General features: G+C 44.1%; 1 protein-coding gene across 2 annotated transcripts in view; it reads left to right on the forward strand.

Moving 5' to 3' along the window:
* ANGEL2 (angel homolog 2) overlaps nt 1-14,992 on the forward strand; it is a 96,826-nt gene that overhangs the window by 15,597 nt on the left and 66,237 nt on the right. For both annotated transcript variants that reach the window (XM_029593220.1, XM_029593222.1), the window contains exon 2: nt 4,806-5,240. In XM_029593220.1, the coding sequence (XP_029449080.1) occupies nt 4,811-5,240 (430 nt within the window). In that variant the 5' untranslated portion in view covers nt 4,806-4,810. The remainder of the gene's footprint in view (nt 1-4,805; nt 5,241-14,992) is intronic.

Genomic DNA, 14,992 nt, shown 5'->3' on the forward strand with positions numbered 1-14,992 from the left:
AGTGCATGCAGATATCTTGTGCATATTCATTGCGGATATCCTGAAAAACCAGGCCTGTTTGTGATACTTGAGGATGGGAGTTCTTACCCCTGAGCTGTCATTAGGCAGGGAGGAGATAGTGTATGTAAGAGCTTTGCAAATGATGTGCTGGTCCAGCTTTTTTTGTTTTGTTTTTTTTAGTTTTGCAGGGAAGGCACAGAATGGGATGGGGGCAAGGTCAGAGATGGGATCGCCACCTCACGCCGCTCAACCAAACAAGTCAATTCAGTCCTGCCTTTACCGAACTGAAGTGTAGTTCTGATTTCCCCGTAACGCAGTACATGACAGCAGAAAAAGACCAATTGGCCCTATTCAGTGAGGCAAAACCGGGGGCTTGGATCACCCTGGTCAGTTGGCGACTCTGGAGGAGCACAGGGAGGAAAAGGGCAAGACCCTTGCTGTAGTGTAGGGGAAGAGGCGCACAAGCAATCTGAGGGGGGAGGAGATGACCATAAATGTAGAGGGGGGAAGCAAGGCGCCGGCGTTTTCTGGCACACGCCACAGCGCCACAAATCACTGTATGGCTGGTGATGCAGGAGATGCCTTTAGCGCCCTGCAGCTCAGTTTGTGGCACCATCGTGTGAGGCCGGGAAAAAAAAAAAAAAAGACTTCCCCCTTCCCTTGTGCTCTTTTCTCCTGCGAATGTGGTAGAGGAATGGAGCTGATGAAATTTCGGCGCAAAGTAAAAACGTAGCTGATGGTAATGGAGCCTCCGAGCTAACTCGCTGGGAAAGCTGCTTAGGCTGAAGGGGTTGGTGATGTCGGCGTATAATCTTAAAATCATATATATATATATATGGAGTACTGGTTTTAATATGGAGTCGCTGTAATGGGGCGGAGGCGGGTTCCTTTCTTAGGGCTGCTGTTCTGGGATGGCTATTAATATGTTACATTGTTTTATAATTGTGCCCTGTTTAAATGTTTTTTGTAGAATTTTTTGTTGCCATAAAGTGTGCATCGCTTTGGAAATTTTATTATAAAGCTGGAAAGTGATTGAATACATTTTATAAATAAATAAGAGTACAAGGGAATAGTTCCCCGCTATGAGCATACCTCTGAATCCCTGGAAAGCAGAGGATGTGTCCTCAGAAAATCTAAGATACTTCTCCCACTATATTCAATGTATCTTTTGTCATCTAAATCGCCAGTGTGCAATTAAAAAAAAAAGCTTTTTTTTGAAATGGAGGAAAAGACTTCAGTAACGCCGAGTAAAAGGTACTCAGGTTTTCTAACATCGGCCAGAAACATCCTGTTGTCATTTTGCATTATGTGCTTAAAATAAAAAACGATTCCATTGCGATTGTAAACTGAACCAGTAGAGGGGACAGAGACCAGCGGCACTGAGTACAAAACAATGGTAGAGGAGAACTGGCCCAGCCAGTCTGCTCATTGTTCCCTCCTGCACTGCCGTCAAGCTGTAGAAGCGGGACAGTCTCCAGGATACTGCTCCTTTTTCCAAGCCCGTTTTGATTTTGGAGGTTTTTTGTTTTTTTTGCAGTTTAGCATGTACTGATTCATTACAGCGTACAGGAGCTAAAGTTCACCTGGGAGATATGGCAGAAATCCTAGACAAGAAGTGAGTCCGAATGGGTCCTCGATTCCACAGTTGGTGTCTGTCATCTTCTAAAACTCTCATGTCCGGTTATAACTGTTCTACCCCGCACCCTCCCTGGGCTCTGAGCAATCATTAATGCCTACTCTTGAATCCAGTGAAACGGTTTCCCTCACCACTGTTGGTGACTTATAAAACAAATCCACCACACCCTAATCTTGTTCATTCTTTATCCTTGTCCTTATTTGTCTTATTTCTCAACAGTTATCAAGACCGTACGGGTCTGCTGGCCTGCTAGGATCTGAATTCATATTAACCAAAGCTGTTAATATTTTATCTGTGTAGACACAAATGAACTTTAGCTGGACCCAACTTTCCTATCAGAGGTGAGGTGGATACCTCATATACAGTACAGTACGCTCCGCTGGAGCGCACTGTTAACCCGCGTTTGGATGCGCTGGGTAATAGCGCGTCAAACGCGCATCCAACCCCCCCCCCCCCCCGAAACTAATAGCGCCCGCAACATGCAAATGCATGTTGATGACCCTATTAGTTATTCCCGCGCGATTCAGTAAGTAAAATGTGCAGCCAAGCCGCACATTTTACTTTAAGAAATTAGCGCCTACCCAAAGGTAGGCGCTAGTTTCTGCCGGCACCGGTAAAGTGCACAGAAAAGCAGTAAAAACTGCTTTTCTGTGCACCCTCCGACTTAATATCATGGCGATATTAAGTCAGAGGTCCCAAAAGTTAAAAATAATTTAAAAAAAAAAAAAAATTAAAATTGGCCCGCGGCTCACTGGTTGAAAACCGGACGCTCAATTTTGCTGGCGTCCGGTTTCCGAACCCGTGGCTGTCAGCGGGTTTGAGAACAGACTCCGGCAAAATTGAGCGTCGGCTGTCAAACTCGCTGACAGCTGCCGCTCCTATCAAAAAAGAGGCGCTAGGGACGTGCTAGCGCCTCTTTTTACCGCGGGCCCTAATTTGAATACATTTTTTTACTGAATCGCGCGCACAGGAGAGTGGCCTTTGCGCGCTCGCGCGCTCTCCCGCGATTTTTACTGTATCGGCCTGGAAGTCAGAAAGAACTCAGAGAGAGAGCGAGCGCAAGCAGCCAGTCAGAGACAAAAGGTGCTGTAGAGAGAATTCTGGAGATAATGGCACTTTGGAAAGGAGGATTCTGGGAGTTGTAGTGCCAAGGAGAACAGGAAACATGAAGCTAATGGGAGGTATAGTGTCCAGGCAGTCTTTCCAGGAAATCTTTTATTGTAAACCACTTAGGAAATCTGATAAGTGGTATACAAGCATTTTTTTTTTATAATTTAAAGTTTATTAAACATATCCAAAAATTGCAGGACAAAGAAAAACATACAACATTGTAAGAACATCAGAAAGCACATGACTGCAGTGTCCACATTATGTTGATATAGACTAATAAACTGTGATATAAAGGAAACTACAAGTTTTGAGTTTTCCATTTTTTCTCCCCTCCTCCCCTTTTCCATCCTAACAGCCCTCATATACACAATTGCAAGACAAGTAAATGAATAAAACATACCCAGGTTAAAATGTCTACCCCTACTATAAGGAAAGTGGGATATCTTGCAGTCCTAGAGCAAACAAGAAAAAGACTACGAGAGGCCATAGAAAGTATACAAGCATTTTAAATAAATAAATTGCCTGAAGCTAGATGGGGAAAAAGAAATGCACAGCAGAGAAACGTGATAGTAATTGGGGAAATCTAGGTGAAGCTAATTAGGGATTTACTTGGCTGGAGCTGGGACTCTTAAAGAGAATCTCTGACCTGCCTTTCAGTATGTTCCTCTCCAAAGTTGTCCATCCTTTTTCATCTCTCAGCCTTTCCATTCTGTCACCCCCCCTTGTCTGTTTCTCCTCGCATCCACCTCTCCATAGATATCTCTTATTACTCTATCCAACCTCACTCCCTGGCTCTAAACCTAAGCATCTCTCTCCTATACTGTATCCAGCAGTTCTACCGCTTCCTCGACTTAGCCTGTTTCTTATCCTCGGACCCCCTTTCTTTCCAAAGACTTTTTTTTCTCTTTCTGTCGTTCCCCCCCCCCCCCCCCCCCCCAACACACACACTGTTTTCCCCATCTTCCCTGTGTCCTAACTCTATTTCCTGTTTCCCTCTGTTTTCATATCTGCTCTGATGGCCTGTTTTCTCAATCTGCCACACTGATCTGCAAAATTGCTGGCCTAACAAGCTCCTGTGGTGGTGCCCTCGTGCCTGCAGCCAGGCAGCACCACCGGACTTGTGAGCTACCGGCGTCCGGACAGCTCTGAGCTACAGAGCAGAACTATGTGGCAGAAGAGTGGTTGGGGTGACGAGCAGGATTTGTTTTGAAGGGGGCCTTGTTCACCTGGGCCTTGGCTTACACCAGGCCTGCTGCAGGTGAGAAAGGAAGGGTTGTTCCGGCCTTGTGAAATTACTGTACATGAAACAAAGGATTTAGATTCCCGGAGAACAAGGAACCATTTGATAATCCGAGGTTATGGTTTCATGCAATATTCTTTATAGTCTATATCCTATCCTGTTTGTCCCTGTCTATGGAAAAAAAAAAAAGTAGAAGGATGATAAAACATTTTCTTGCAGGCTGACTTCACGAAAACAGAAAGGTTTCTTAGTGTGCAATAACAATTAAAAAAAAAAATCCAGTCAGTGACAGGAAGAGAGGAGCAGAACAGTAATAACCACTGGTCAGTCTCAGAGCGCAGGTGGACTCTATGCTGGTGGCCTTGGCTGAGGGCTGTCACTGTGATGCCTGAGCCAGATGGGAGGCGATTTCTAAAATCGGGGGCAAGGGGGGAGGAACAGAATGAAACTACAAGGCCAAATGCACCCCCCAATTCAGAATCTATGGGCAGGTTGTTGTGGAGAATTATTTGGGGAGCGACTCTGGTCTCCGTTTTCCCAGCTTGCACTCTGCTGGCTGTTTCCTTTCTGCTCCACCCACATGATTGGTTTGTAAAAAATTGTTTCTGTGTTAGCATTTTAGTCTTCTTCCATAAAATCCAGTCTTTTTCTATTTGTGCATGCTATAATTACATGTGATTATTTCTGTTTGTACAAATTCCTGGAGCTCCTTAATGTTACGAAGACGAAAACAATCTGTTTGGACAATCTTAACTGAATCGAGCGTATGACCTGTGTGCTTCGCGTTATTCATAAAACATTTTGCTACCTTTCTGCTAGATTCCATGGAAGATGTCTGTGTGGACTGTGGAGGGGCCAAACCTAGAGGGAGCTCATGCAGCCTTTGCCAGGCAGGGAGCCTTCAGCCCACGTCAGAGAAAATGAGAACAGGAGGAAAGCAGGGAAATCGGCTCCTTCCAGAAGAGCGCTGCAGAAAGCCAACGAGAAATCAGGGGGCAAGCACACCAAGCGTGCCTTTCCTGCCAAACCGCGTGGCCAAGGCAGCGAGGATTGCCACCGTGCCGGCAGCCTCTGGGTGGCCAGCTGCATTACCCAATGGATTGTGGGAGGCGGCCTCTGCATCGGCCACTGCTGCTTTTCTTCTCACATGGCAAATGCTAAATGACTACTACCGGGCGTGCCTCCAGCTCCATCCTCTCAGTGCATCCACCTTCCTGCCCCCTGCCGTCCATCTAAATGGCCACCTCAGTTCAGGTAGGTCCTTTTTGTCTCTTTCATTTTGCCATTTCATGTTTTCTCTTTCTTGTCTATTTATTTATTTATTTAAGGTTTTTATATACCGGCATTCATGATAAAATCACATCATGCTGGTTTACATTAAAACAGTGGTGCATAGAAAGAAAAAACAAACTGGAACTGTAGTGCGGAAGAAAGCAGTTACAAAAAACAGGGATGCTTAAACTGGGAGAGGAAGGAAAAAGAAAAGGTTAATAGCATTTTAAATATTTACAACGAACAGTTAAAAGAGCTGGCTGTGTTATAGAACTTGAAGTTGAAGGACATTAGCTGGAGTCCAGGAAAGCTTGTTTGAAGAGCCAAGTCTTAAGTCTCTTCCTGAAGGTTGGAAGGCAGGGATCCTGTCTTAGGTCTGGGGGGATGGAATTCCATAAAGGGGGACCGGCGGTAGAGAGGGCCCGATCTCTCAAGGTAATATGTCTAGTGGCTTTGGTTGGAGGAACCTGGAGTGAACCTCTATATGCGTCTCTGGTAGGTCTTGAGGAATTGTGTAAGAGGAGAGGAATTTGCAGGTCGATAGAAGTATGTTGATGAATGATTTTGTAGATAACGGAGATGGATTTGTAGAGAATTCTGAAGTGCACTGGCAGCCAATGAAGGCTTTTTAGGATAGGGGAGATGTGATCTCTTCTTCTGGTGTTAGTTAATATTCGTGCTGCCGCATTTTGTACCATCTGAAGCGGTTTGGTATAGGAGGAAGGGAGACCTAGTAGGATAGAATTGCAATAGTCTAACTTTGAGAAAACTAATGCCTGAAGGATTGTTTTAAAGTCCTGCAAGTGAAAGAGAGGTCTTATCCTTTTCAAGACTTGGAGTTTGTGAAAACAGTCTTTGGTAGTTTTGTTGATAGAAGCTTTCAAATTCATCCGATTGTCAATTAAAACTCCAAGGTCTCTCAGTTGCGTGGATTGTGGGATGCCAGGGTGAGTGGAAGTGATGTTACTGTTCTCGGGAGAGATGAGCAGGAGTTCGGTTTTGGAGGAATTTAATACTAAGTTTAGACTAGTGAGGAGGAGTTTGATTTGTTGGTGGCAGTTTTCCCAGTGATCTAGTGTTTTCAAGTATGTGTCTTTAACAGGGATTATTATCTGAATATCGTCCGCATATAGAAAATGTTTTAGATTGAGGCTGGAGAGGAGCTGGCATAGCGGTAAGAGATAAATGTTATAGAGCGTAGGGGACAGAGAGGAACCCTGTGGGACTCCTACGGTTGAATTGTAACGTGATGATTCTTTGTTTTGGATTTTAACCTTGTAGCCTCTGTTGCTGAGAAAAGTTTTGAACCAATTAAGTGCGGCGCCAGTAATTCCTATTGCCGCCAACTGATTTATGAGGATGGAGTGATTGACAGTGTCAAACGCTGCCGAGAGGTCCAGTAGAATCAGTAGAAATGATTGTCCTTTGTCGAGGCCCATGATGAGGTAGTCTGTCAGGGAAATGAGGAGTGATTCTGTGCTAAAGGCTTTGCGGAACCCATGTTGGGAGCGGAACAGGAGATTATTATCTTCTAAGTAGTCTGACAGTTGAGTGTTCACTAATTTTTCCATGAGTTTTGCTATGAAGGGCAGGTTGGCGATCGGGCGGAAGTTATTTGGGTCTTTAGGATCCAGATTGGGTTTTTTTAGGAGTGGTTTGAGAGAAGCCAATTTAAGGTCCTCTGGGTAGAGTCCTTGGGAGAGAGAACAATTAATGATGTCCGCCAGAATTCTGGAAATGGAGTCTGGAATTGTCAAGAGGAGTTTCGTAGGAATGTGATCCATAGGATGAGAGGAAGGTTTCATTCTCCTTAGTGCTACTTGTATCTCAGTGGAGGAGATGGGATCGAAAGCTTCAAGACATGTGCTTTTGAAGTAGAGATTAAAAGAAGTCGAGTATGAGGTGGTATTGGAGGGCAGCTGTGTTAGAAGGCTGGCAATTTTGTTTTGGAAGAATAGAGCTAGTTCTTCCGCTTTAGCTTGTGCTAGGTTGCTAGGAACTTCCAGGGGGTTGATTTGGGTGAGGCTTGATACGTAGGCAAAGAGTGCTTTGACATCGAAGACCAGGTTATGGATCTTGGAGGTGTAAAAGTCCCTTTTTGAATTTAGAGTAGAGGACTTGTATTGGTGTAGTGTAGATTTGTAGGCGGAGAGTGTGCTGCCACATGGGGCTTTGCGCCATTTGCTCTCTTTCTGCCTTAAGCATTGTTTTAGCCTTCTAAGTTCATTGGTGAACCAAGGTTGTCTTTTGGAAGCATTTGAGTGTGCCCTTTTTGTAGATAGTGGGCAGAGCTTGTTGGCTATATCTATTTTTCTTACTTTTGCTTTTTCACTATTTCCTTTGTAATCTCTCCTTCTTTCATATATTTCTTTGTTTCTACTCTGATGGAGCAGTAAGGATGGAAAAGCTGAAGAGTTGTTGTGGATGGGCAGACTAACGGGCTGATACAGTAAGGACGCGCAAGAAACAGTGCGGCAGTGCCGGGCGCCCGCTAGTTTGCTGCACGCATATTTTGGTTCACATACTGCTCGATTCAGTATTCAAATTAGATGCAAATCCAAGCGGCGTCCAAAGCGCGTCAATGAAGCGGTAGGCATTCGCAATCCATTTTACTGTATAGAGCGGTATGCAGCGCCTATACAGTATCCAGGGTGCGCTGGTACCTGTCATTTGAAATGTCATTCCACCAGGTAAGTGGATGGTTCTTTTCTACAAACCCCGCTGCCTTGAGCGCCCGGCTGGACGTCTAAGCCGCGACCTTGGACGTCTGGTCGGGCGCTCAAGGCAGCGGGGCCTCCGATCATGGACGCCCGGATACAGGCGGGAAGGTCCAGATCGCGGCTTCCGTTCATGGACGTTCCTGTCTCTTTCCGGACGTCCATGACTGAACACCACACTAACGCCAGGGACAGGGTAGGTGGTAAATATTCAGGGTAAAGACGCGGTAAATAAGCTGATTAACAGGGCGATAATTTGGGCGCACGTTACTGTATCGGAGGGAATAGCTAATCCGATCATTAACATGTCATATACATGCAGCGGGCGGAAAGGGATATGCGTCCTTTTCGGCAAGCGGTAAGGACGCGTAAAAGCCGATACTGAATCGCGGGTATGCCTTACGCGTCCAAAACGTGCGTCCAAAGTGGGTTAAAAACCGGGTAACCACGGCCGCGCTTTACTGTATCGGCCCGTAAGATAGGCCATATGGTCATTTTCTGCCATCGTGTTTCTAGATTTCTGTTCTGAAGTCCTCCAGGTTCCCATCATTCTGTCTTCCGTACTCCCTCCCAACTTCTTCATTCCTGCCTTATATCCTTCCTAGGAATCTCCCATTAATTCTTCCCCTTGTTCCCCCACCACCACCACAATGTGCTGTTCTCATGCTGCAAACTTGCAAGCGGTGCAGGGTGTAAGCTGTGTGCGTGTGTAGCTTAAGGGGAGTGCCATCCATCACCACTGAGGGAAAGGAGATGGATTGGAGCAGATTAAAACTGCACACTGTTTCATTCTATTATAGACAATCCAACAACAAGCCTCAAAGAACACTGACGTTTTGAGCTGTCAGCTGTGGCTAGAAGCAGGCCTGCTGTGGTCCCAGGCTCCTTTATACAGCATGTGGCCTTATGTAGTGGGTCTGTTAAGTATTGTCCCTTCTTTAACTCATGGTAGAATGATACTAGAAGGTATAATTAACAGGCACTAGCCAAGTACAATTATACTAATCTAAAATGCCTGAGCAAAATTTACAAAATATTTTTATTGAGAAAAATGTGTAAATATATAAAACAATTTTAACACATCTAATATGTGCACACAGACAAAATAAAAACACACATATGCCCAACTGTAGTCCATAGTTTCGCTAGCACATGGGCTAGCTTCCTCAGGCAATATATACATACAAATAAGATTCTAAAAACACCGACATAACAATGTGCACATAAAACATATACAGGTTAAACAAAAACTTTTATACAAAATACATAAAGTGGCTACAACAACTTTTTCTTCAAACAGCCAAGTGGTTATCATAAAATGTGTGTCAAATGGTGAAATGCTAGAAATAGTGTATCCTTAAGAAAAGATTTTTTACAGCGAGAAGTGTAACATGTTTGAAACCAGGGAAGCATTTATCATTTTAAAAAAATGTTTACAGCCAGGGAACGCTGAAAAACAAAAACACAAAAGTTAGACTAAGCCACCCTAATGCAACGATAGAGTTTTGTAAACAACTGATATAAACTCAATGCCCTTACCTTATCGCATTAAATAGATGTACAATGCTACTCATACCATGCCGATAATAAAGGTAACACAGCAACCTACCACAAAATCAATATACAATGTGAGACTTTTAAATAACTACAAAGCAAACAAAAAAAATGAAAAAAATGGTAAAAGCCTTAACTTACCACAGTATTGAAATGCTGCCAATACCGGCTGCACAGCACAAGGTAACGCGAACAAAAACCCTGCGCATTCGTATACCAATTGCCAGTAATATAGATTTGAGGGAAACACAATATATACAATAACACATACTAAATGACCCCGCCTCTCATGCTTATACCAATATGAAGAATTCAAATAGTACTGCCAGTAAAAATATGTACGCATAAGGGTCGTTATCCCATTAAGAACATGTGTAGGATAATTACCTCTCTGGAAAGTAATAAACATGGGCGGATTCCATCGTTGGTGCCGAGCCTGGATGCAGAAGAGGCGTTTGATCATTGAGTGGGCTTCATGTTTCAATCGCTGTCCTTTCTTGGAATCCATAGCTATTTTGTGCAAGCCTTAGAATTATTATATAACAATCCACAAGCCTGTATCTCAGTAAATGCACGGACCTCTGATCCCATTTACTTAAGTAGGGGTATGAGACAGGGATGGCCGTTATCTCCCTTGCTATTTATCCTTGCCTTAGAACCTCTACTAGTGCACATCCGGAACACTGCTCAGATTAAAGGGATTCCGTTAGATGGGGCAGGTAAAAATGGATTTAAGCTGGCGGTTTTAGCTGATGACATTTAGTTACATACCTGTTTTACTGGATGTAATGGCGCAATATGGAACAGTAGCGAGGTTGAAATTAAACTTTGAAAAATGTGAAGCGTTTCCCACTTGGCAATGTGTTCGAGAAGCTTGGGGAGATGGCTTTCCAATGTGGTGGATGACAGATTCTTTTTCTTATTTATTTTTAGATTTTTATATTCCGCTTTTCTGACTTTTTCAGCACTTTAAAGTGGATTACATTCAGGTACAGTAAGTATTTCCTGATCCCCAGAGGGCTTACAATCTAAGCTTGTACCTGAGGCAATGGAGGGTAAAGTGACTTGCCCAAGGTCACAAGGAGCGACAGTGGGACTTGAACCCGGGGCTCCTGTTTCATAGCCTAGTGCTCCAACCACTAGGCTACTTCTCCACTCCTGGCATCACGTTACATGTTGATCCTAATCAGTTAAATAGAATTAATTGCCAGAGATTATTAGCTTCCACAAAAACTCTCTTTCAACATTGGTGAGATTTTCCATTGTCTTTGGCAGGCCACATAAACCACTTTCAGATGATTGTGCTCCCTAAGTGGTTTTACATGTTTTCTAACCACCCATGACTGTAACAGCTTTGAGAAGTTATTGCATGCCTACCTTTGGAAAAAAGCAAAGCCGCGCTTAGCATTATAGAAATTGACCCAGAGACGGGATAAAGGGGGCCTGGGCCTAGCGGATCTGAGACTTTATAATGTGGCCTGCACTCTCCGACATGTGGCCGACTGGCTATTGGGAGCACAATTTTATACTCCTACCCAAATGGAGCAGGAGATGTTCTTCCCGTATCATCTGGGTTTTTATTGCATTCTCCCACTGCTCTTACCGATACCTCGCTGAAACAGAGTTTTCTGCTGACTCCACTGGTTCATACCTGGAGATTTCTCTGCTCAATGCTCCAGTTAAACAGCTCCGTAATGCAATTGTTGCCGTTAGTGGGTAATGGACATTTCCTACCTGGTCTTACCAGTCCTGCTTTCGCCCCTTGGAGTTCTCTGGGGCTGAAACTGATTTCTCAATCTTTTACAGAGGAGGGAGCAGTCAGAACCTTTCCAGAGATGCTTGAAGAATTTACTTTGGACAGAAAGCATTTTTATGCTTACTTTCAAGTTAGGCATTGTATTCATTCTCTTAGGGTGGGAGATTGGGGCCATGTCAATACAGAATATCTATCGGATTTCTTTAACATGGGGGATCCAGTTAAACACAAAGTATCCTTCACTTGTGATCTTTTGATGAACAGGAGACCGGTTATGGACTGTCAGCAACTTACACAGAGCTGGAGCATTGAGCTGGGTTTGGACTTGACCTCAGAGCAATATCTGGATTGTTTTAAACAAATCCACACCCTTGCCAGTAATATAGATTTGAGGGAAACACAATATAAGTTCTTAAAATGTTTCTATATTCCTGCTTCTGAATTGTGTCTTAAATGTAAACTGGCACCCAGAACTTTAGGACATCAATTTTGGGTTTGTTCTGTTATTGGTTCATTTTGGAAATGTTATTGTTTGTAAGACACTGTGGCTGCTGACCACGCCCACGCGGGGAAGTCCTGTGAGGGGCCACAGGTCAGGCTCAGCTTAGGACACACAACACAGATAGATCTTTTATTAACAGTATTGAGGAGCCACCAGAGGTGGCAGTGGTGAGCAGAGATGAAGCCCGGCTGGGCTTGTAGTCCCTCAGAGCTCTGGAACAGCGATCCCTCAATGGCTGTACTGTAGTGAAGAGAAACTGAGATGGTGAGTACAATGAAGTATATGCAGGGTTCTGGAATAGAGCCTCGTTGGTTGAGTACTCACACAGCGGTTTCTCTCGGTAGGAATCACAGGAGCTGGAGTAGAGGCAGGCCCTCGAGGAGTGAGTACCTGGTTCCAGGGAACAGCTCTGAGAGAAGTAGATAGTAACTCACTGATGGTGTAGGCAGCGGTATCTTCCAGGCAGAAGTGAGCTCAGGCAGCGAGTCCAGGAACATGGGCCCTCGAGGAGTGAGTACCCCAAATTAAGTCCAATAATGGAGAGGCAGAGTAGCTAGGTACGGAGAGCGAATCTCATCCATAAGGAGTTCCTTTACGAATACCCTTGCTAACTCGATTAGCTAGCAGTAGTGTAGGCTTTTTGTATCTGGGATGCGTGACATCATCACAGGGGGACGCCCCTGAGGTTCGCGCCAAAGAAAGTATTTGAAGCAGGGCCGCGCGGCGCGCACACCCTAAAGCAGCTGGACAGCATGGCAGGAGACAGCGCCCAAGCCGGACCAGGGACGCCAGAGAGGACGGCAGGCAGACGCCGCGGCAGCCAGACATCCGTCAACCGCGGGAGGAGTCGCCAGAGAGGTAAGGAGGGCGGAGTGGAGACATCGGGCAGCGACAGTCGTAACAGGAAATGGGTGATCTGTTATATTCAGAGGATTAAAATGTAACTTTATCACATCAACCGCATGTGTTACTTTTTGATAACTTAAGTGGGGTGGTGCGGGGGCAAAAATTTCCCAGAATTTGGATCCGCAAAGCGCTGACATTAGCAAAGAAAACGATCCTGCCGAATCGGCTCAGCGAACTCCCACCAAAAACTACTCAATGAAGGAATTACATTCATCATATGTGTCTTTGCGAAAAGTACGTGGAAAAAGTGGACATGTCTAAGCGGAGGAAAACACAATCATTGCCGCACAGAGCCCGGAGTTTAATTTTAAATGACTTTTAATTTGTAATTGTATTGCTGCTGAGATGGATCATCTGAGGAGCCGGAGAATTGGCAGCCAAGGCTGTGCTAGCTGGGGGGAGGGGAGGGGGCGGAGGTTCCTGTTGGGTAGGCAGTTGGTTGTTTGTGATATGAATACCCGACACGAGCCTCTGGGCAGAACAAACCATAGATCTCGATCTTGGTTGTGCTTTCTTGCTGTAGTGTAACTTTGTTTGAAAATGAATAAAGACAAATTTTCATAAAAATATGTACGCATGACTGAATGATATGTACAAGTGACAACCAATAAGTGAAAAAAAATCAAAACATAGTGAGAGAAATCCAAATGGGAACCAGTAAGTGAAATAAGAAATAAAGAGAATATATAGAAAATACCATCATAAGTGTGCACTCCAGTCTACATCTGAATTTAAACCATTAGATTCAATAGTACACCATTCAAAAATAAAGCACTGTTCTTTTTGAACTAAAACTTTAGAGATGACGCCCCCTCAATACAACTTGATCTGGTGAATAACAAAAAACTTCAAATCCTCCACACTATGTCCCAAGAGTTGCCAATGGGTCACAAGGGGAACACTTTCCTTATTTGTTCAAATACAGCTCATATGTTCCAACATCCGCACACAAACACATCATTTGATTTGACCAACATACAGTGTCCATGTAAATTGTTGTAGCGCTTAGATAACCTGAGATGGAAAACAATCAAAATGAGCAGGCACTTTATACATACAGTTTAAAGCGCCAATGTAAATCTCTGCAAGTTCTTGTACATAAACTGAACAAGTGCCACATTTGTATTGTCCGGCCAGACTGGAAACTGTACATAAGGGCCATCGGGAGAGACGCAAGGATCAGAAAAAGGAGGATCTTAATTTAAAATAGACCAATGTTTCCTAATGACAGATTTAATTCTGCCTGAAAGTGAAGAAACCGGCAAAGCACATACAAAGCTCAAAACATGCGATTTAGATGATGGCTATAATAAATTATCGTGATTAGCATTTAGTGTGCATTTAAAAGCCTTCTTAATGCAAGCCCGACTGTATCGATCCTGCCATCTGCTGGCCTGCTCCATTAATCGTGACCTGTCCGTGGTGGAACATACATGGCGCAGTCTAAGAAATCGACTAACAGGTATGCTGTGTTTAAGGGCCAACAGATGGAAACCGTCAGAATCTGGTAATGTATTTGAAAGATTGAAGTGCACAACAAACCATCGCTTTTATAAATACGCAAGTCCAAAAATGTGATAGACTTGATGGTATTGAAAAGAAAACTGTAAATTAGAATCCAAAGAATTAATCCATTAGAACATAAGAACATAAGAAATTGCCATGCTGGGTCAGACCAAGGGTCCATCAAGCCCAGCATCCTGTTTCCAACAGAGGCCAAACCAGGCCACAAGAACCTGGCAATTACCCAAACACCTAGAAGATCCCATGCTACTGATGCAATTAATAGCAGTGACTATTCCCTAAGTAAACTTGATTAATAGCAGTTAATGGACTTCTCTTCCAAGAACTTATCCAAACCTTTTTTGAACCCAGCTACACTAACTGCACTAACCACATCCTCTGGCAACAAATTCCAGAGATTTATTGTGCGTTGAGTGAAAAAGAATTTTCTCCGATTAGTCTTAAATGTGCTACTTGCTAACTTCATGGAATGCCCCCTAGTCCTTCTATTATTCGAAAGTGTAAATAACCGAGTCACATCTACTCGTTCAAGACCTCTCATGATCTTAAAGACCTCTATGATATCCCCCCTCAGCCGTCTCTTCTCCAAGCTGAACAGCCCTAACCTCTTCAGCCTTTCCTCATAGGGGAGCTGTTCCATCCCCTTTATCATTTTGGTTGCCCTTCTCTGTACCTTCTCCATTGCAACTATATCTTTTTTGAGATACGGCGACCAGAATTGTACACAGTATTCAAGGTGTGGTCTCACCATGGAGCGATATAGAGGCATTATGAC

Source organism: Rhinatrema bivittatum, chromosome 3, assembly GCF_901001135.1.
Source record: "Rhinatrema bivittatum chromosome 3, aRhiBiv1.1, whole genome shotgun sequence".
Taxonomy (NCBI): domain Eukaryota; kingdom Metazoa; phylum Chordata; class Amphibia; order Gymnophiona; family Rhinatrematidae; genus Rhinatrema; species Rhinatrema bivittatum.